At 35.8% G+C, this 23,380-nt stretch overlaps 2 protein-coding genes across 2 annotated transcripts; one reads left to right on the top strand and one right to left on the bottom strand.

Moving 5' to 3' along the window:
- Positions 1-2,493: 2,493 nt before the first annotated feature.
- On the bottom strand, positions 2,494-7,119 carry LOC113055702 (gastrin-releasing peptide receptor-like). Its single transcript, XM_026222094.1, has 3 exons — positions 6,602-7,119; positions 4,123-4,474; positions 2,494-2,940 (listed from the first exon to the last, which is right to left on the bottom strand). The coding sequence occupies exons 1-3, from the start codon at positions 7,000-7,002 to the stop codon at positions 2,557-2,559; spliced, it is 1,137 nt and encodes a 378-aa protein (XP_026077879.1). The 5' UTR covers positions 7,003-7,119; the 3' UTR covers positions 2,494-2,556.
- An 8,709-nt stretch (positions 7,120-15,828) lies between these two features.
- LOC113055290 (membrane transport protein XK-like) lies at positions 15,829-22,546 on the top strand. Its single transcript, XM_026221473.1, has 3 exons — positions 15,829-16,193; positions 17,941-18,203; positions 21,238-22,546. Exons 1-3 carry the CDS (start codon positions 15,949-15,951, stop codon positions 22,041-22,043), a joined length of 1,314 nt encoding a protein of 437 aa, XP_026077258.1. The 5' UTR covers positions 15,829-15,948; the 3' UTR covers positions 22,044-22,546.
- The last annotated feature ends 834 nt before the right edge of the window (positions 22,547-23,380 follow it).

Genomic DNA, 23,380 nt, shown 5'->3' with positions numbered 1-23,380 from the left:
TACATCAGCCGTCTAAACATCAATCTTTGATCTGGATAAAACATTGGGGGTCTCCAAATGAGTTTTTATCCCACATGCTTTAATAAAAGGTCATATCTTTTCATCCAACATGATGCATTTAAATGTCAATGCTTTTATCTTTATTATCATCAGACTAATAATTATGAACTGGTTGCTCATCTCGTCTAAGAGGTTAAGGTTAAGCATGGTCCAGTTTGCCCCTTCTGGTAAATGTTGAAACTGCACCACTCTGATGGGAAAAAAGGGCATCTTTCTTCTTCATTTTCTCTTTTTTTCCCCACACAGCCTTTTTCTTTTCTTTTGTTGTTGTACTCTTTTTTATCAGGATTGCTAGTAAATTATTGTACCATTTGTACACACTAAGCTATGGACAACAATATGGAGCTATTTTAGCGGGTAAATGCAGCATTTTATTCACAAAGTCCAATACACTTGAGTTTCTTCATGTGAAACAAGATCACAAGTCCACAAGAAAGATGAAAACATGATTGCACATTAACTTTCATTACAGGTCAAAAAGTTTCTTTTCATAGTGTCTGTTTTAGACAAAAAGAACAGCAGTCTATGACAATGAAAAGCTCCATCAGAGCCTGACTTTTTTTAAATAAATGCATCTTGAAAACACAAAGAATGATCCCCTAAAGGCATCACAAAAGCTTGTCCTTCAGCAAACCTGGCGCAGTTCCTGCCAGGATTCACATTATACACAAAACTTATGAAATAATACAGCAGAGCATTAGCCATTGATCGGTTTTTGTTGTTGTTGTAATTTTATCATGTGAAGCAGACAAGGACACTATTTTGTTCACATTTAAAAACAATAAAATAAGTGCTTTTTCCAATTTGACCACTGTAAACTTAAAAACAGAAATCTCATTAAAAATATATATCCAATATATTTAGAACGATCACAGTCCTGGTTACCACTATAAACTCATTAGAACTGCGAGACACCATGAAAATATCTACATATAACACAATACAATACTTCAGACTAAATAAAATAAATATGTATAGAGTAAATTACATAATCTTTGTTCATTCCTTCACATTGTCATGGGTTTGTCTCTTCAGTGGCACCTACTGTATGGCTGAACACACTGTGTGTGTTCGTTGTGTCAGTTCTTTCTTTTCAGTGAAATGGCCAAATGTCTTTGCAAAATGTTGTGAAATGATTCACAATCATTCAGAATCATATGCTGAATCGTTTAAAATGGATTCTCTGGAAAGGCAAACAAACCGTATCAAGATAGAACACAGAGAATAAACAGCACTGTATGATCTAGATATCACTTGAAAATTGACCAATTTTGTATGAATTTATACAATGTGATTCTTACAGAAACATACAAGTATAAAGGTCCACCCCTAGCCCCACGTCTAAACTTAAACATCAGTGGAGTCCAAGTAGATTGTATGAAAAGATAGAAATGAGCTCATTCATGATTAATCAAATCATAAATTAGTTAGCTATCCACCTACTGTAGTTCGCAGTGTTTTTCAGTTCTTTTCCTACAGTATATGAACAAACATTAGCTGGATGTCTTCCACCAATGTCTCTGAACTATTAGCTTTGTTTTTGCGACAACAACAAATATCTTTCAAACGCCATTAACTAACAATTAATTAACAAATGAACAACACTGACTGAAAGTGAGTTAGAATTATTGAAAAGTGTCAAAGTCCCTAAAATGTTTCATTGTCCTTAATTTCACATGTATTTTCATCTGTGGTTTGACTGGTTTTAGAGAGAAACACCAATTGCAAAATCCAATTCAACAGTAACCAACAGGCACAAAACCTTCCCAGTTTCTTGTGGTCTCTGCAACTAAACATGTTATTTCATTCATTTGAAAGGAATAGTTCAGCCAAAAATTCAAACTGTTGTTATAAACAAACTGTAAGAGATGATAGTCTGCCTCGACCCAACTTCCACTCCATAATATGTTTGATCATGCTCATTTCCCAAAATGGCTAAATTATTATAGAGAAGAAGAAAGTCAACAGTTATGTTGTTTGTAAACCATTTGGGGTGACAACATCCTGAGCAAATGGTGACCAACTGTAGAACGGGAATGGTGTGGGACACTGAGAACCACCTCAGACAAAGGGGTGTCAGAACTTAATTAACATAGAGACTACAGCTGTTACAACAGGACGAACTTCGTTTAAACTGTAAATGTATAAAAGGTTTGAATTTAGGATGTTCTGGGTTCATTCTGACTAAATTGGACCCAAGGTACTACATGTACTTTTTCACTGCTATGCTACAATAAACATCTTCATCAAGATCCTCAACGTCCTCGTCACTTTTTCTTACAAAACCCAAGCTATATATATATATATTATTATTATATATATATATATATATATATATATATATATATATATATATATATATATATATATATATATATATATATATATATTATTATTATTATTATTATTATTTTTTTTTTTTTTTTTCTGTGGAGTGCAAAAACAGATCTATGAAAGCTTTCATTTTCGGGGGAACAATTCCTAACGTAAGAAGCTCTAATGGCAGACAGCATTGCCATTGACAAGGCTGAAGCTAGCAACAGAGTGGTTCTGGGTACTTTTGATTGAACTCAGCCGTGTGTTGTTACGCCTAGTGCTTTGTGAATGCAGCAAGATGGAGGGGCAGCAACAGCAAAGCTGATTGTTGAACTGCTTTCTAAAGGATTTACTGAGCAGGTAGAGAGCAAAAGGATTTACGCAAGAGTTGGTGAAGGCAAGGATACGCGCACACACACTGCAGATGAAATGGGCCATTGAGGTGTCCACTTCTGTGTAGTGGTAGGACCGGTAGAGGTAAATCACATGGTTGGGGAGCCAGCAGATGGCAAAAAGGCCCACAAACACCAGCACTGTCTTGGCAAGCCGTATACGTGACTCAATCTATGGTTCAGAGAACAGAAACAGAAATATCACATAAATAAATTGTATAAATATATATAAGTACAATCTTTATACTATTATTAGATGATTTGAAATAGGACAATCTGTGATTTTTTTACTTTTCTTTATTAAACTCCTTTATTAAACTGATTTTCTACTTTTCTTTATTAAAAAGCCAGAATAGGATATTTTTAAAGCATTATATATGTGTATAATGATTTTAAAATATCCTATTCTGGCTCTTTCAACTTTGAAGGCTCAACCAATGGCATGATATGGGTGGGACTAATTGTTTGTTCGACCAATAGCAGACAGAGGGAGTTGTCAAGAACCTGTTTGGGGAAAATTTTTAAATTTAAATGCATTAAAAAGAAAAAAAAAGAATGTCATACACATTTCAATGTCATACACACGTTTCATTATCAAGGACCTTTTCTTATTAGATCTCCAACATTTATCTTCATCGTCCATGCAGACTGATACGTTAGAAAGAAATGTATGATACAGGCACTTGTATGCATCATAGATGAAGAATAACAAAAGCAGCACTTTGGTATACGTTTAGTACATGGTTCCTAACATACACAGTACCTTTCAAATCCAGACTGTATTATTCATATAACAAAAGAAAAGCAGAGCAGAGCAGATGTTTTTAAAACAGATACTGAATCGCCGTTCGAAAACAATTACAGGTTAACTGCAAAATTTAACACATGCTTTCTCTGCATGGACTCTGGCATGTTCAAACTCAGCAAAATAAATTTTAAGGGCTCAAAATTCTTAATATAATGTAAAAAAAAAATTCTCTAAACTAGAAAAAGCTTGAATATTGTATTATTTAATTTCTATATTAACCTAAAAAACCTACATTCAAAATAACCATAAATAAACACACACACACACACAGATTTTTTTTTTTTTTTTGTAATTACAGTCATAAACATGTATTGAAATTATAATATTAAAAATGATATCTGGGCCTGTTATGCATGTTTTGTGTTTTCATGAATAATTGGGTATACCAAATGAAGGTAAACAAGAATGTATGAAATATAAAAAGTGATACAATTACTTTAGCTACATTACATTTTTAAAAGGAACTAACATAATGATGGGCTGAAGGACAATTAAAACAATAATCGTACTTCGACAGCTGAAGCACTACTAGACCTTTAAACTCACCTGCCTCCGAATGTGTGCATTTCCTTCCACAGGCATGTTGATCGCACTCTGAATCAGACTCCTGGCAATGAAAATGTAGTACACAGCAATAATGAAGAGAGGAATGATGTACAGAATGAGGAAGGAGGCCATGGAATGGATTTTGGGGTGCAGGTCTCCGGCATGAGGATACGGGGCACATGTTTTAAAAGTCTCATTGGTTTCAGGGATGTGGAAGGTGTGGAGATCGGAGAACACCACCTCAGGAATGGCCAGGATCATGGAGAGAAGCCAGATTGACACAGCCCTCAGGCAGACCTTAAGCGAGGCTTTAGATGTCTGGATATCCATTGGCTTGACAATTGCCTTGTATCTAAGAGACAGAAAAGGACAAGCTGCATTTGTATGAAAAAAGACAGTGTGATTCACGAAAGCTTCAGAGCTGTCTAATATATAGCATGAACAATATTAGAAACTGAAATACAAAAGCCGGGTTCCATAAGTAAAAATCCTATTCATTTTCTCCAAGGAATTTTATTAAATTTAAAAAAAAAAAAATTATTTTTTTTGTCAACGGTAGCTTATAAACCGTTAAAGACAGACCTACTGTGAATCAATGGTCTATATATGCTTTTGTTAAAGGCATCATTTAACATTACAATATATTCATTCTTGGTGAAAAACTACATGATTCTGCAAATGTTCCACCAATCAGAGAACTGAAACAACCAAAGCATGCCAAAAAACTAAAAAAACTTTTTAACACCCACCCACTCCATTGAAGCACTGCAAATGACATAATTAAGTGAGTGCTAATTAATACTCATCATTATTTGAATGTATAAGTATATTTTGCAATAAATGTAAAATTGTTTCCATATACTACATAATCAAAATCTTTAATAGTTGTTAATTTAGCTTTATTTCATATTTAATTGTCATTGTAAGTGCTTCATGGGATTGAAGTTTTTCCATTATTATTGTTGTACTTTGTTCGTTTTGTCTAATTTTCAAATACTTTTTACTTCAAATTAAAATTTGTAGTGTTATGATTTATCTCGTAACTAATTTGGTTTGGTTCGTGGCTTATAATGCTTTTTTATATTGTAAAAATGAATGGGAAAAAAAAGGTTTCTAGAACCAAGTCCACTGAAAAAGTCTGTCAGGAAATAGCAGATCACCAGTTGGTGGATTGCCCAATCAGAACTGACTATTCCAGAAAACCCAAGAAATAAAAGCTATCAGACAGTAGCCTAACTATTCAATGATTGATTTAAAGCCCTGAATGCAGACCACAGGAAAATATCCTCCCACCTATGATTGCCATCTACCATCTGTTCATAAGAAATCAAGCCTCCAGTGCTAAAAGACTCCCACCACATCGATCTCTATCGGTCTTTTTTTTTTTTTTTTTTTTACTATCTAGGGTTTTTTTCTTCATTTTCTTTATTACAGATGGAGACAAACATGTAAGAGAAATTTGCAATTGTACAGTGCATTTCCCAATAAAGCAGCTTTACAAAGAATAGTGCTAATAATTTCTGACTCCTCGTGAAATTCTGAGAAAGCGTATTTTCTGTTCTTAACAACTTTGCAAAGTCTTAACGAACAATAATTATTCTTCATTATTATTGGCTTTTAGTCAACTGTTTCTCATTTAATCCAAGAGCAAATCGACCCTCAGTTGAACCATTGCTCTGGAGGTGAACTGGTTACTCTTGAGTGCTCTAGCATCAACACTAACAGACAGAGGAAGCAGTTCATTTTTTCCACCATCATTAGGCATGTCATTTTTGATTTCCATTCATCTGCTACTATCACACAAGTCACACACTTCTCCCGGAGAATACAAAATATGATCCTAATATAGAGTCTATGTACATTATTTATTCAAAATAGAATATAATAGAACAGAACAGAAAACCTCATAAACATAAAAATTATCTAAAAAAATTATGTGATAATGAAAGACGCACAAATAATTAAATACAGCTTTGATACAATACATACATTTTATGCAACTGACAATTCAATATGCATTTTAACAACCACAAACTTTTTGTAGCTTTTTGGGTTTTGTTTACTTTCATAGAGTCTTGTGTTTAAAAAAGAACATTCCTATTCTTAAGTGTAATCTCACACATTATTATGAATATGATTAAGTGATAAAGAGGTTGTTATTATTAATCACGTTCACATTTGAATTACTTCCTGGTAGTTAAAAGGCAATCAATCATTGAAATTACGGTCCAGCTTTATCTGATTACCCATTTGTACCCTAATCATGATAAGCAGAATAAGAAAAAAATAAAATAAAATCTATCATTTTGGTGACAGTTCATTATTGTTAGTGTAAACTGTTGTAATTGTGTTGGTGAGATACTTCATTATCACTTTAATATAGTAATCAAGTACATTAAAATGTATATAGAAATCGTATTGTAAAGTGTTACCAAACTCTCTGAACCACATTGAGGCTAATAAAGAATATTTGACTTACCTGTCAGCTGCCAGCGCTGTGAGCGTGAACACCGACACTCCGACCGACGTCAGCTGGGTGAACGGGATGAGTTTACAACCCATCCGCCCGAACAGCCACTCATCCGCTAGAAACTTGCTGGCATCCACGGGCGCGCAGGTGACCAGCAGAAGCACGTCTCCGAGAGCGAGACTCGACATGAACAGATTAGGGACATTGCGCATGGATTTCACGTTGCAAAACGTCCTAATCAGCGTCACATTACCAATTAGTCCAGCAGTTATGAGGAGCGCGTAAATTGTGGCGATAATGATGCCTGAATGGAAGTGCGGATGCTCCGGAGCGGCGCTGGTGTTATCGCGCTCCGGAGAGTCGCCCAGAAACTTTACATCGGGAGTCGGAGTAAATGTAGCGTCAGACATGTTATCAAATCAGCTCGTCTGCATTTTAAATCCACTATAGACGAATTCTGCCATTAATGGCGGTTTGTTCTGGTGATATTCCTCTCCAGCGCATCCTATGCGCAAATGGAGAGCCCATGTGAGGTTTGGCTGCTATATGCCACAACGATGCGCCTGCGCTCTCAAGTGAAGACGGTCAACATAAAAAAAATGTTCCTTGAAAGATGCATTTAGCGTTTAACAACTCTGTTAAAGTTAGCTGAAATGCATGTATGAAATAACTAATTGTGCACTCTTTAGAAAACTACATAGTCAGCCATTAAAGCTGCCCCTAAACTTAGTGAGCTGTCTATCTAGCATCTCCATGGTGGTACAGACAATAATCTTTTTCGCACTAAAAAGATGAATATTCATGAAATCATATTTGTGTATATATATATATATATATATATATATATATATATATATATATATATATATATATATATATATATATATATATATATAGGCACCTGCAACAGATCAGTCTTTCCCAAGCATGTTCCTATAGAGACACCAACATTACAACTTTTCCTAATCACACAAACCTGATTAAACTCATCAGCCCTGTTAGAGACTTGGATGGGTCAGATTAGACGTGACATGTATCCAAGTATGGTATCCTATATTCAGAATTTGTGCTCAGTTTTTATCCCATCCAAGTGTGCGCGCACACACACACACACACACACACACACACACACACACACACACACACACACAAACAGTAAACACACACCTGAAGCATTTATTTAATTTTTTTATTTTTGCTGTGGTGCCCTGAGAGCCGTTGGGGGTTCAGTGCCTTGCTCACCTCAGTCAGGGTATTAAGGGTGGATGAGAGCACTGTGCATTCACAATCCCTGCCATAACTGAGACTCGCCAACCATTAGGCCATGACCGCCACAACATAAAGTGACATTCAAAAATGTGTGCTTAGTGTCCCTTAAGGAATAAGGAAACACTGCAATAGATAACTTTTAAATATGATGAGAACACAGTAATGCATCGTCTTGAAAATACTTTCAGAAACCAAATGTAATCCTCAATGACAAACCTGAAAGTACAGAACACATACTACCGCAGAATTACCAAGGATATGCAGTCTCCATAGAAACAGACTTTGAGTTATGTGCAAATGAATGGAGTGTGATCCCAAAACATGTTTTATGACAAAAAAAAGAAAAGCTGACACTTAACGCAGAGCACAACATGCCAAGGTTTCAGTTCATTAGATGAAAATCCAAAACACAAAGAGCACTGCACAAAGATGATAAAATGTATCTTTCAGATTTGCAGGGTGTTAATAAGCTGAACCGAAACTGACATCAGGGATGCAACATATCTGTTTCAATATTATTCCATTACAATTATACAGTGAATCAATATCATAAATGCTGGTGTGCATCTATTAAACAACCACTCCATATTACACAAGAGACACTAGCTATCAACACAAGCATCGCTGTTCACGGAGGCTTCAAGTACTGTGTGCATGATGAAAGATCTGGCTGTAGTGGAGAACACCCTCTACAGCTCCTTTCCATAAACTAATCCCATAGTCAAAGCTTTAAGCACAACTTTCATCAACATTATATAGTGCTTGCGTGGATCCTGCAGTTGGGAAAATCGATGAAGTGTGTCTAGTGACAACAGAAATGCCCTGGCTTATCTTCACCAGGTGTAAATGAATAGGGCAAAGACTGAGCCCCCACTGTGTTGGTGAGATGATCCTGTATTACAAGAAGAAAGGGGATAATACACAAAGGGAAAAAAATCCATTCACCAGGCTCCCCACTTCCCAAATCTCCCACACCTTCCCTTTCATTTGCCGATGAAATGGTCTCCCTCTGTTTCACTCTGAAACATGCTTTTCAATCAAAAAGTCATATGCTGTTTCCATAGGTCACTACATCTGCTCTTCTCCTCTGATAATATTACACTGCAAAACCCACTCCACAAGCACTTCAATCAAAAAAAAATTGTTCTACTGTGTTCACTACACTTTTTGGCTTACTTTAGTTTTGAAAGATGTTGGCTGATGCGGTGATGATAAATGGACATTGCCCTTTGTAAGTTGAAGTTCACTCGTAAAGTATCTGTGGTACTGATGGTGATATGCACAGCAACAGTTTATCACTGCTAATGAAATCTGAAGTGCCCTTTTGTCACCATTTATCATAGATCTGCAGGAGACTACAGATTGCTCTCAATGTCCCAGTATCTATTATCATTAACAATTTGACTGCGCTGACATTAACGGATAGAAATACAATTTGAGCTGAATAATAAAACTACTGTCTTCTGCTTTAAAGTTATTAAACTGAACTGAGTCAAAATTGAATGAACTTGAGATGAATAGCAGCACTATTATTTTGTTACAGCTGTGAGTGTTTGTGTGTGTGTGTGCTTTTGTTTTTGGGACATATCAGGACACAACTCTGTATTATGACATGGGTATGACACAGGTATTACAAGGAGAGGGTGACTTATGAGGACATAACCCATGTCCCCATTTTTCAAAACGCTTATAAATCCTACAGAATTCGTTTTTTTGAGAAAGTAAAAATGCACAAAGTTTCCTGTGAGGGTTAGGTTAAGGGGTAGGGTTGGTGAAGGGCGATAGAATATACATGTTCTACAGTATAAAAACCATTACGCCTATGGGATGTCCCCAAGTTTCATAAAAACAAACATGTGTGAGTGTGTGTGTGTGTGTGTGTTGAAATGTTGGGACTTGCAAGATGTTTCTTAAAAGTATTTACAGGAAATAATGTCTTTAGCCATGATATGCAGAAATTATAGATGATGCCAAAAATTGAAACACAGATCTATTCTGAGACAGGAAAATGCTACATGCAAATAATACAATGCAACTAACCATATATTCATCCCTAGGATAAAATAAACAGGCATGTATCTTTTAGTGCACCAAATATAGCTCCATATGATGTTTTGATACAAAAACATTTGTCACTTAGTACAATCTAGCCAAATCAAGCAGAAGGCAACATCGACAGTCTGTGTGGCATGACCTCATCCTCAAAGAATAAATCAAAATTCTAACAAATAAATAAATAAAGCATATTATGACAGATAAACATATGTCTCCTTCTTAATGATTTAGTAGCAGTGAACAATTCATAGAGACCAGGTGAATTAGAACACAACCTTATTAATACTGTCTACTGCCAAATTTATAAAAACTCTCCAAATTATCTGATAATGAATGAGATTATTGGGGTCACAAACCATTATTTTGTTATCAGTAAGATATGATATTATATTTAAGTCATGTTAGATACTGGGTTTGAATTAGAATTCTAAGACTAAAACGAATGAAGTAAAATAAAAAAATAAGAAATGGATGAATAGGAAATAAAAAAAAAGAATAATATTAAATTTGATGCACTGAGTGCAGAGACGTATTGCAAGCTGAAAAGGCAAGAATGAAAGTTATTTATAGGTTCTGTGTGGGACTTTTTGGTACATTGAGAATGGACCTATTGGTCATAAAAGTACAAAGAATTTAAATCACTGGTAGATGAAAGTTAGTAAGTTAAAGCAGTAAGACTTATATATAACTTATAAAGACCTGGTATTGTGTGTAAAACACAACTCTTTTACCATGATGAAAATAAAAGGTATTATAGGGCATGTTGGGCAATATTGATTCTTCCTACAGCCTGCTCTGAATTGCTACTCAATTTTTTTTTTTTTCAGCTGAATGTCTTTGTTTTATTTTTCTTTAATAATGCCACTTTAGCGTGGCAGTTATATTGATTCACCTAAATGTCACATCAGCAGAATGTCTCGTGTAGAGGACATTATCTTGGACACACCGCTCCTTCCAGATAGACAGTCAAACAGGAAATTTCTGCAATTATTGAGTCGTAGGCAAAATCCGGATATGCTTATTAAATGTCATTCTTTATTATGTCCCATACACAAACAGACAAAGAGCCCTACACTCTGATAATTTGCCTATGAATCCATAACAGCATTTTCGGTATTCTGATATCAGTCTCAAAGAATAAACAGAAAATGGTTTTCTTTTCTTCACCACTGACATTGTTGTTTGATTAAGAAGAGGACCCAATTTTTTTTTCTCAAGGATATTCTTATTTGTGTGCAGCATACAGCAGGACCTCACATTTTAAGAATTAATCAACAACGTCTGGAGGGAATAAATGACTAATCATGCACAACGAGAAAAGAAAACTCATGTCAAAGGTCATCAGACTTGCATTGGACTGCTATAACCTTTTCAATGTGACAGACCATGAAAAGGTTCAGTTAAGACCTTTGCTTCTTATCAACTATAGTGATAACTACAGAAGCACACTGCTGTGTTATCAGAGCTATTATAAACAGAACACATGCCTGGCAATGTCTGCATGATTGAAAAGTTGCTGCTTCTATCCATTTCTTGCAATTTATGGCAGCATGTAGATTATATTATTCTCCATTGATAATATTTTCTGTTCCTATATCTGTGATAATTCAAGTGTGATTTTATTATTCTGAATAGTGTTATAAAACCTTGTTTTCAATTTTATATATAATAACACATAATTGTTAATAGGGTTTGATAATACAATACAGAATAATATTTTTTTAAAAATCATTTTTTTTTCAAATAAATGTTTATATAGACTTTACATGAATCAATGAATCCTGAAAATAATGTATCAAAATTTACACAAAAATTTTTAAGCTACACAACTGTTTTTAACATTAATAATAAGAGTAGCAATGTGTGTGTGTGTGTGTGTGTGTGTGTGTGTGTGTTTCAACATTTTATAATTATACATATGATTGATACATATAATTAATAAATTATAATGTATTATTTATTTACAAACACACACACAATTATATATAATTTCATAGGTCTGATTATTAATTTTTTGTACAAAACCATAAAAAAGTTTAAAGGTTTCAAACTGCAGACAGACACTAAAGGTAGGTAAACTTCATACAAAAGAGTAGAGAAAAATAATAATTTTAGAATATTTATCCTAAGGTTGACAATCAACATTTTCTGAAGGTTAAGCACCTCCTTCGACTGACCTTCTACTAAACATTCATTGTTGAGAGTTTTTCTTTTTTTTTTATAACATGGGGATGGATTTTAGTTTCTTGATAAAAAAATCCAGGATCATTAAACCTATAACATGTAGTCTTAGACCTGCCTGCCTGATCACACTGTGCTGGAAATGAAGGTGCTGATGTATCATGATCATCATATCACATCTGAGGGAGTGCAATTATACAGAGTTATGCTGCTAATGAAACTCTATGAGATCTTGTGTGTTAATGTGCATTGACTGTTGAGCACAAATGAGATATGTCCTCCAAAATGAATGTATTTTTCTTATTCAAACATGTACAGTATACTATGTGCATAGACAAACATGAACTCTTAAAAAGAAACTATGACAACCTCACAACCATTTGTCCACGCCAGTTGCCTGAGCTTTTTTGCTTAAAAACAAAATTTTGGTCTGAATACCGCATCAAAAAATATCTTAATCTGTATTCAGAAGATGAATGAAGGCCTAACAGGTTTGGAACAACATGAGGGTGCGTAATTAATGACATAATTGTAATTTTTGGTGGAACTAACCTTTTAAGGAGGAATTGACTTTTTGCTATTGTGAATTATGCAAGGGACGAAATCTAGAATGGCACTAATGTAGGAAAATTGATGCTCTTACCTTTTATTGATGGCTCAGGGTGAGATGGATGATGGCAGGGCAGTGAACAACTTAAAGCTGAAAACAATGAATTAAATAATGAGAAAATTATTACCACTGGACTGTAACACATTTGAAGAGCTTTATCTAATAAAAATTCAACTTATAACCATATTTCTATTCATAAATTACTTTTGTTAGGTTAGCTCATTGTTGCTTTCTAAAGGAACAACTTTAAAAATATAAATGAAAATAAATGAATGAATATATAGATATCTAGTTAGATAACTACTAGACAAATCTTAGAGATATAATAACAGTGGCTTTGCATAAAGTTATTTTAAGGCTCTAATTTGTCTGTTCTATATAAAATTAGCTCCATCTTTCCAGGTTTTTCTGAACATGCTATTGACAATTTGTCCCAATATTTCCATCTGTCCTCTTTACAGTGCCAACTGAGAATGATTCATGACCAGATTTTGCCTAGAAACCATGACAAATGTGTGTGCAGTTCTATATAGCCTCTTTCTCCCTCAAAATTAAAGGTGCTGTATGTTTCTGACTCTGCTAAAGCATAAAAATACCATAATATGTTTGCAGATATTTAATAAACATGCTAAGTTAACATAGCCTACTTGTTAATCTGAAAAACAATGCTACAGTGAATTATTCTCTTTTTTGAAAATGTGCGTCTCAGGCCGGAATGTTGGTCTCTGTTTTGGTATGCAAAATGTCTCTTTGCTTTAATGAACCTCTATATTTAGTTGATTGACTTATGGTGCAATTATTTTCCCTTCACACACAACATTCAGAACATAATGACCTTTAGCTGACTCCAAAAAATGTAATATTAAATAAAAAGCAATTGAAAAACAATTGACAATTACATGAACCCATATAAGACCGTCACCGAGGGACGCTGCTGAACTCTATGGGGTTTCCACTCACAGAAATGTAATGTCGCACACCACTCTATTCACGGTCAAATCACAAAATCACACACTGATTAGGTCTAACAGCATTTCATTCTCTTTAGTATTTCTTTGGACAACTCAACTCCAACTGGATTACTGCTGAGTTTTATTACACGCTGGTCAAGACAATGCATCACCTAAGACCACCAAGGAAATACAAGTTTAGATTTTTATTAAGGTTATTCAAGCTGGACAGAGTTGCATTTGTTGTTTGCTTGCTTAAAATAAACAGAGTAAATAAATACAATTTCCATTTTTCCCATTTCTGAGTGTTCTTAAAGGAATAGTTCACCCAAATTAAAAAGTTTCTGATGTACTTTCAGACCATCCAAAATGAGTTTGTTTCTTCTTTGTAAAATATTTGGAGAATATTCACTGGAGGAATAATTATTATGGATAGAGGAGTTGTATTTTAGCTGGAAGCAACAGTTTGAAGTTAAAACATCAATGATTGATTTGTTTCTTACAAACACGCAGCTTTTCACTTCACAATATGTTAACCGACGGACTGGAGCCGTGATTTCATCTACATTATCATGCTTGACCACTGTGTGAGTAAATGTGCAGCAAATTTTCATTTTTGTTGAACTAATCCTTGAAAGCATTCTTCATTGAAACTATGTAGTCCTATAAATCTAGAATTTCTACCTCATTGACAGGATTTCAGATTAAAAATGACATTGTTGATTGTTTTATGCTATAAAATGATGCTATAAAATGATAGACAGTATCTCCTGATCACAACTGAAGAGCATCTTGTGCTTCTTACACCTCTCTAACCTTTTGCTTGTTTCCTCTCTCGCTTGTGGAGCTATGGGTTTATGATCGTCTATGAGATTATATCAACTTATCTTACATTCTCTTGAGCCAGCGCCAATACTAATCCCGTTCGGAGAGCCCGAAGGGGAATATAACCGAGGGAGTGGAATGGGGTCCGTAATCATAGCAGAAATCAGTTCCTGAAAAACTGTAAATTACACACAGTAATGGGATCCTACATTGCATTTTATAGATTGGTCTACAAAATTACACAAAGCATGGTGAATTGATAAAACTATGGGAATCTATATCAAGCATGAAGTGTGCATGCAAACATCACTCTTATGCTTTTCACTGAATTGTTACAGGATTTAATTCTTATTCATGATAACTTACGAAAAAAGGTTTTTAGTTTCACCTTGAAACTTGTCATTCAGACAAAGGAAAAGGAAAAGTTCCTGTACATTTTTTTTTAAAGTGCACTATATTAGGCTGCAATAATCCTATTACAGTTACAATAAAAAAAAATAACATTAAAATTGGTTCAAAAAAGCTAACACAAATGTGTGAGAACATAATCACTCAGTCCTGCTGGCCTGGAGGGGTCATCTTAAGTGGTTAATCATGGTCCTAGGAAAAAAACACAGACGTTATGAAGGTGTCTAGATCTGTTTACTGCCTTGCAGGTGCTTGATCCTGACAGAGACAGATAGCTAAGAAGGAAGCACAATAACACGTTTTATGTGAGATGAAACTAAATAAATGTTCTTGCTTTATCCTGTTTTTCAGTGCCAAATGCGCCATCTATTGGTGCTTGTTATAAATGGCACCTTGATTCATGTTGTTGATATTTATGCAGAGCTGCAATTAGTGGAAAAAAAAATTACTGGAACTTTTCCTTTTCCTTTTCAAGTCACTTGGAATACAAATTCTGCTTCACTTCCTGTCTCCGGAGGTACCTTCTTCTGAACAAATTTTTGAAGGCAGCATAGATGTATTCTTCGCTGCCTTTGATATCCCACAATTTTGTGCATTCCATTCCATAATGATTGGCATAAAAAAATAAATAAAAAAATAAAGATGGCGTCTGAAAGTTGCGTTTGGTGGTCAGTTTGTGTGTAAATGTATTTTTCTGATTTGCACTTTTAATGTTATTTCTAGCGAGAATTCCAAACAGCATTACATGTCTTTACAGTACTTAAAAAATAGAAGTTTAACGGATAGATTTTTTTATTTGTGTACTTTACAAAAAATAAATCAGAAGCACCCACTGATCTATATATATTATAGATCAGTGGAAGCACCCCAGGTAGAGCGTGACGACACAAACACGCTGCTGACACGGTAAATATTGAGCTTCCTGCGCCCTCTACAGGTTAGACTGGTTCGGCGATCAGCTGTCAATCTGCGGCTGCTGGTGCTTGATGCGTCCACTGTTACTCCAAAATGCAGGCTCACGAGATCCGAAAGCAGAAAACCAACATGGTTGAGTGAGGATGAGACTTCCCAGCTCTGTCCTTGTGTCCGTCTCTTTGTTTACGGCCGAGACGACGGCTGCTCTGTATCTGAGCAGCACTTATCACTCCGCTGGTGATCAGATTTGGCAGTGTTTCACGCTCCTCTTCACGCTTGTGCCATCCGTGCTGGTGCAGCTCACACTGATCTTTATTCACAGAGACCTGAGCAGAGACAGACCTTTAGTGCTGCTGCTTCATATATTACAACTAGGACCAGTAATAAGGTAAGTGGCCAATATGCGACTGTCCCTCGGTGTATTTGGATGCGCGTCTGCTTATCACAAACCTGTGGATGGGAATTATCAATCCACGTAATTGATTACGATATAAACAATGTTTATTGTGAGCGAATACACATAATGAAAGGTGTGTGTGTGTGTGTGTGTGTGTGTGTGTTTGTGTGTGTATGGTTCGGCTTTAGGGCTTAAGGATTCATGTCCCTAGGACTTTCCATAAAATGCATCAGTTTCATTTTTGATAAGGTGATTTTAAATAGTATCATATGAGCTGTTAACATTCTATTGGACAAAAATATAATCTATGTTTCGATATGACTACAGCTTTTAAATTAAGTAACAGTGTTGACTGCTCCGATAATAGTTATAGCCTCCAGTTTATTATTAGCACTTTTTTCAGGACCATGACATTGCACAGTTTATAAGATAAAGAATATAATGGTAATAATATTACCATATCCAGTTTTCATGAACAAATTATTTACTGTACAAAGTAATGTTAACAGAACTATAAAAAAAGGCACTTCACCTGAAGTATAGATGATGATGTCATTCCCTTTTTTAAATGTTAAGTGATTTTTGTCTTTTGTCTTAATGTTCTTAATATTGTTAAATAGGCATATCACATAATGGGAATATACATTTTATAAATATACATAAATCACACATACACACACTATATATAGAGAGAGAGATTAAATTGTACTTGAAAAAATAAAATAAATGTGTAACAGATAAATTTGATAATGTGGTTGGTGTGCTAAAATGGCTGTAATTTGAAAAGTTGGTGTCATCTTTTCATTGATAAAGTCATTCTTTTATACATATATTCATGGGGTACATAAAAGTTACCCATTTTGCGAAATGACCCCTTTGCAAATTATGTTACTGTAGGAGTTTTCTTGCTGTGTAATTACACTTCAAACTGTTATTTGTTTTCCATGTACTGTGCCAGTGCCACAAGCCATTTATGGACAATTTGTGGCTTGAAATGATTTATTATTATATAAATTGGTGTTATTGACAGCTTCAATTCCAGTCCAGGCTTCAAAGTGAACTGTTCCATCTCTATCGGCCTGTGTTTTTGCATTGATCATGTGTATAATTGAAGCATTGATATTTCCTTTTCTAATAGTAGAGTTTAGCAACACAACCTGGACCAGCTCATTCAGATAAAGCCCAGCAGTGTTTCAGTCCTGTGTGATTCATGTGTAATTCACTTGTTTATTTCACTGAATTAGTGTGAATGGCCTCTGAAGGCTCTCTTGGCCATCTCTTAACACACTCTCATATCATCAAGGTTGCCTGCACCCTATTATTATAAAATAATAATAGGGTGCTGTTGTCAAGGTTAGGCATCGGGAATACTCACTCAAACTTTGGCACCTACTACCTGTCCTGTAAGACCTAGTCTCTGCATTTTAAATCAATGAGAGGAACATATCAGTCGCTGAGGCCTTACAAAAGCTGTCCTCATATAAGCTAGAATGCTGGTGAGCTTTCATTGAATTTAGTGCAATTCTACGAACTGTCGCATTGTCCATTGTCTATGAATCGATATCGAATCGATGTCATTTAAAAAGAAAAGATTAATCGAAAAATCGATTTTGTTGCCCAGCCCTAATAAACACATTTCATTTCACCAAATACACAAAATAATGTTATTTTGTAGCAAAGCCATATGACCCCTTTAACCAATCATTCATCCAAACAATAACACTTTTTATTATTTTAGGTGTCTGGATGCTTTCTGTATCTATGGTAGTTCTGGACAGGTGGAGGAGCCGTATGTCACCATCACCCGTAAGAAGCAGATGCCCCGGGAAGGGCAGACCGAGGAGGTGGAGCAGGAAGTGGGGCAGGCGGAGGGCAAGTTAGTCACCCACCGGGCTGCTTTCGCCAGGACCTCGGTCATACAGGCCTTCCTGGGTTCTGCACCCCAGCTCACGCTGCAGCTCTACATCTGTGTGCTGCAGAAAGGGGTGTCCGTCGGTAGAGGTTAGAACACACACACACACACACACAGTATCAAGTACATTCTGGCACACCTAAAATAGAGCGCTGCTGGCAACAGACTGGGTTAATGAAGGCTTTTAAGGAAACTGAAAGCTTAGTGCCATAGTGTTAGTTACTTAAAATTTTCCAGCCTTCCTGAATACTTGACTTTGATTGCTTGAGAGTTTTAGCTGTCAGATATTTCGGAACAAAGATTGTTGCCTATAGCAACTAATCACTTATCCAAGAAAATGTTTTGTTGTCATCTTATATTTGGGATAATTTACAATCAGACAGTCATTATTACAAAATAAGTCTCTATAAACATGAATACTCTTTATTTGGCCTGTTCATCACTTACAGTACATACCAGTTCTTGTGACTCTTAAAAATAAAAACCAAAAGTCCAACTATTAAAGGGGGGTTGAAATGCTCGTTTTCACTCAATATCCTGTTAATCTTGAGTACCTATAGAGTAGTACTGCATCCTTCATAACTCCAAAAAGTTTTTATTTTTATTATATTTATAAGAGAAAGATAGTCTGTACCGATTTTTCCCAGAAAAACACGAGCGCCTAGAGGCGTGACGTGTGGGCAGAGCTAAAGAATCACGAGCGCCAGGAGGCTTTTGTGTTGAGAGCATGTGGAAGCTGTGACACAGATCCAGAGGCTGAAATTTAACAAGAGCAGCATCAGCAAAGGCGGTATGCTATGTGGTATGTACTGAAACTGTATATATTTGCTTAGCGGTTTTGGAAAATGACTAAGTTCCACTTTATGTCGTCTTTTTTTTTTTTTTTTTAAGCTGTACATGTGGAAAGTGCAGTTTGATGACAACATCGCATGTTGTTTACTTGATGTGCTTACGCGCTGATAGCTAAGTTAACAACACAGAGATATTTGAAGCAGTTTTACTCACGGCATGTGGTTCCAACACACGATCGTGACCCTTTTCCGTTGGGACTGCATTATCCTTAAGAAATAAACGACGTGCAATCCGAAATGCAGGGAATAAACAAAAACACTTGCACAACTCCGTTGATGCTCTGTAAAAATAAACTCCATCCACTGGTCCCTTAATGCTGTTTCTCTTTTGGTAATCTGTGCAGGGTTGTCTTGCCCTGGCAACCAAAAACACACTTCTTTTGTGACTTTTCGCGACGCTCTCGCTCTGATCAGGCTGTGCTGAGCCTCTCAGTGCTGTGCTATAAGGGAGCGCGCGCTCTTCCGGCAGAAGTGCCCTCAGGACCCATATAAGGAAATTCCGCTCCATCTAACGTCACACAGAGCCATACTCGAAAAAAACTTTCCGAAACTTTTGACAAACCGGAAGCATGGGAATCCAACTCTTTAACAGTGTAAAAAACTCAGTATGCATGAAATAGCATTTCACCCCCCCTTTAAAGTTTCAGAATTTTCAGAACGAGAACAACTTCTTAAATCATATTAAGGTTCTAGAGCAGTGATCTTTAAATCTGGCTTGTGAGATCCACTTTCCTGCAGAGTTTAGCTCCAACCTTAATCAAACAAACCTACCTGTGATTTTCTAATGATCCTGAAGACATTGATTAGCAAACTGTGTGATTGATCAGGGTTAGAGCTAAACTCTGCAGGAAAGTGGATCTTGCGAGCCAGATTTGAGGATCACTACTCTACAGCATAATTTAGACTTTTCTTTTGTTTTGTTGTCATTTTGTTATCTGGCCTTGCAAAGTCTTAGCATTTCATATATACTGTTTTTTTTGTTGTTATTTTTTTTTAGGATTTTAGCATTTCAGATTACATAAACTGTTACATTCTGCACTATTTTTAGGTCATTATCAAGTTATTATATTTGTGAAACTGATCATGTGAATTCCTTTTTGCAGTTTTGTCAGATGTTCTTGGTTTCAAGTTATTCTGAAATTCATGTACATTAATTTAGACTTTTCATCCAGATTGTTATAATAATAATGAAAATGTAAAATGTGTATTATATTACAAAAAAAGCAAATTGGTCTCATTTGTACCCCACTGTATATTGTAGACAGCTTAGGTATTTGCAAGCTGTTATTTGGTGTAATGTGAATTTTACTCTCCACCCATCAACTGTCACTCTTCACTGAATATTAAAAATGATAGACCCAACTGTGCCTCGCAGATATGTAGTCATCCGCTCGACATGAAGAATGTGTTGTCAACCTTGCAGTCTTTCCTTGAAAGCAGTATTGCAAATGGAAGTTCATAATGGACAGTAAATCAGTCTGACCCCATTACCCATGAGGCATAGAGTAATGATACGGTGACTGACTTTAGATCAGATGGAAGGCTGGGAGAGGCCATATGTTTGCACTGCTGGTGGATTTGGGCCTTCGGGGTATCTGCTTTTGTTATCCTTTATTACTAAACAACAATAGTAAACAACACAGTGAAGTATGTAACCGAATGGTAACATGTTGTGCACCACAGTAATGGAGTCCTAAACTAAATAAAAATAATACTAAATAAATGACTTGATAAAACACAATTTTCATTAAATTTAGTCCTGAATTAATTTTTTTCCTACGTGTTATTTTCTCTATTTTATTTAACATAATTTTTATTCTGTCATTTATTTTTACATTTATCTATATATTTATTTAATGCATTCATTTTTTTTTTTATTTATTCATCCCCACATGTATTTATTTCCATGATTATTTATTTAGAAATATTTGTTTTGCTTTTCTGTGTGCAACATGGAAATGAGGGCGGTAACAAGTCATTTATTTATTTATGCATTTTTATATTTATTTATTCCATATTTATGTATTTATTTCCATATTTATTTATACATTTATTTATTTTTACTCTTCTGTGTGCAGCTTGGAAATGGGTTAGATATCAAGTCATTTCTTGATGTAAAATAATATATATTTCTGCATATTAGGGCCTCCACACCCAGTAGAGTACTTTATTCCACTTATCTGATGCAAAAGCTTTCAGTTGCTTTTTACCACAAAGTATGTTTATATTGGATTTAATGTAATCATTTTTCATTCTTTTTGCTCTCTGCCAGGTACACTGATGGTCATTTCCCTTCTTTCAATTGTATATGGAGCCCTACGCTGCAATATTCTTGCCATAAAGATACGTTACGATGATTATGAAGTCTCCGTGCGTCCATTGGCATACCTGTGTGTGTTTCTGTGGCGAGGGTTTGAGATCGCCACACGCGTGACCGTTCTGGTCCTCTTCAGCTCTGTGTTGAAGGTATGGGTGCTTCCAGTGGTGTCGGCCAACTTCATCCTGTTCTTTCTGCACCCGTGGGTTCTCTTCTGGAGCAGCCGCTCTCCATTCCCAGAGAACATCGAGAAGACATTGACCCGTGTCGGGACCACTACTGTCCTCTGCATGCTGACCTTCCTGTACGCCGGCATCAACGTGTTCTGCTGGTCTGCCGTGCAGCTCAGATTGAATGACCCTGACCTGATTGATAAGGGTCAGGCATGGAGGCGCCTCGCTGTGTATTATTCCCTCCGTTTTGTGGAGAACACAGGGCTGACTTCGATGTGGTACGTCCACCGGACTGAGATCTACCAATTGGTGGATGTCCCCGTGTTAGAACTGTCGCTGTTGTTGGGTTACGCCACAGCTGTGTTCTTTATGTTGCTCTTTTACCAGTTTTGCCACCCATGCAGGCAACTCTTCTCATCCAGTCCAGCCCAGGGCTTTTGGGAGTGCTGTGGACCCCTCTGCCTGCTCCGTGGGACGCTTTCCCAGTCTGGCTCCGAGAGGACCAAGCCATCAGGGGAAGACGTTGGTGATGATCCACCCAGCGTTAACATAGGGGACATTGGGCAGAGTTTGTGCGGCGCAGTGTGAGCAAAGCGCAAGTTTTTTGTACAACAAACGTTAATGTGGTCTGATGTTGTTTTGGACCTCACTGATATTCATTGCATGGACAAAAACAATTCTCTTATATGAAATATTTTCTCTTGCGTTCCAAAGAATTAAAAAAATAATAATAATTCCATTTGGATCATGAGAGTGAAGAAATGATGACAGTACCTTTACCTCATGAAATGCCCTTTAAGGATAAAAAGGGAGGAATTAAATTAAAATGTTAGAGTTCTGCCATGATACTTAATGGTGAAATGGAAAAGTCAACATTTGTTGAACTTTGAGATGAATATACTTATACTTGTTTTGTTTACAAGGCAAGTGAGCCAGCATGTATCACTGAAGTGCACGTGAAATTCCCTAATATGATGGAACCGCTGCTTTTGTCATGTGATGTGGGAGCACTTTGTCCCTCGTTCGGTGTTGGTTTTAAGAATGTCATAGCTTCCATGCTCTCTGTGTCTGGATTATTTAAAGCAAATAATTTTTTTTTTATTATTATTATTTGTTTGAATGATAAGCTGTTAATATTTCCACCACCTTGAAGCCATTGCTTTCTGAAAAATGTCTGACAACCTCTCAGGTTCATTAGTAATAATTTATTCTAGTTTATATTATCTATTACTCTGTTCATACTGTGTATAAGACTGAAATAAGTTCTGATAGGTCATATTAGAGTTTCCCATCATATGATTTGATATGGCCTAAATTCAAGCAATTCAGAATTGCTTTCAAAATGTAAGGACTTTTGGATCGTGATAATTTTTTTTGGACATTTGGGTTGCCAGGACCTTCGTAATCCTGCAAAGTAGAATTAAATTTATTGTTTTTCCATTCTTTGTTTACACTCCTGTTTTTGAACTTGTATCATCTGGGGTCCTCGTTTACACATTATTTTCAGATTTTTCCTACAAAAAGTAAAAAGAAAAAAAAAATATTTTCATTGAGGGCAGTAGATGATTGTATTCTAACTTTACTGCCCCCCTGTGGGGAGACGAATGCTTTGAGTTTCTTCATTCTGCAAGACTTTGTGATCAGGTTACATCTGGAAACTCCCTTAAAATTGGTCCTTCAGCACTGTATAGATCGCCTCACTGCTTTTGATATGCGCAACTGTCAGCCAAACCCATGAAAAAAAATAAAAAAAATAAAGGAGAATGATATGTGGTGCATGAAGGTACACACGGTTTATTTGTTTTCAGTTTTTCCAGTTTTCCTTGTTATTTATTTAGAAACATTTCTGATAACTTCAGTTAAAACCCAATGCTTCAAGAGAAAGATAGTAACAAATGCAGGAAAATTATGTAAATCATATAACC

The sequence above is a fragment of the Carassius auratus genome, chromosome 36 (genome assembly GCF_003368295.1).
Source record: "Carassius auratus strain Wakin chromosome 36, ASM336829v1, whole genome shotgun sequence".
Lineage (NCBI taxonomy): Eukaryota > Metazoa > Chordata > Actinopteri > Cypriniformes > Cyprinidae > Carassius > Carassius auratus.
The sequence above is the reverse complement of the archived record's forward strand: the minus strand, read 5'-3'. Positions and strand labels throughout refer to the sequence as shown.

What these genes read in the sequence shown, in the direction of transcription:
- LOC113055702 (XM_026222094.1), bottom strand. Translation starts at nt 7,002, where the DNA reads ATGTCTGACGCTACATTTACTCCGACTCCCGATGTAAAGTTTCTGGGC. An exon ending in ACAGCGCTGGCAGCTGACAG is followed by an intron (nt 4,475 to 6,601) that starts GTAAGTCAAATA and finishes TCTGTCTCTTAG; the next exon opens with ATACAAGGCAATTGTCAAGC. An exon ending in ATGCACACATTCGGAGGCAG is followed by an intron (nt 2,941 to 4,122) that starts GTGAGTTTAAAG and finishes TCTGAACCATAG; the next exon opens with ATTGAGTCACGTATACGGCT.
- LOC113055290 (XM_026221473.1), top strand. Translation starts at nt 15,949, where the DNA reads ATGAGACTTCCCAGCTCTGTCCTTGTGTCCGTCTCTTTGTTTACGGCC. An exon ending in CAACTAGGACCAGTAATAAG is followed by an intron (nt 16,194 to 17,940) that starts GTAAGTGGCCAA and finishes TTATTATTTTAG; the next exon opens with GTGTCTGGATGCTTTCTGTA. An exon ending in AGGGGTGTCCGTCGGTAGAG is followed by an intron (nt 18,204 to 21,237) that starts GTTAGAACACAC and finishes GCTCTCTGCCAG; the next exon opens with GTACACTGATGGTCATTTCC.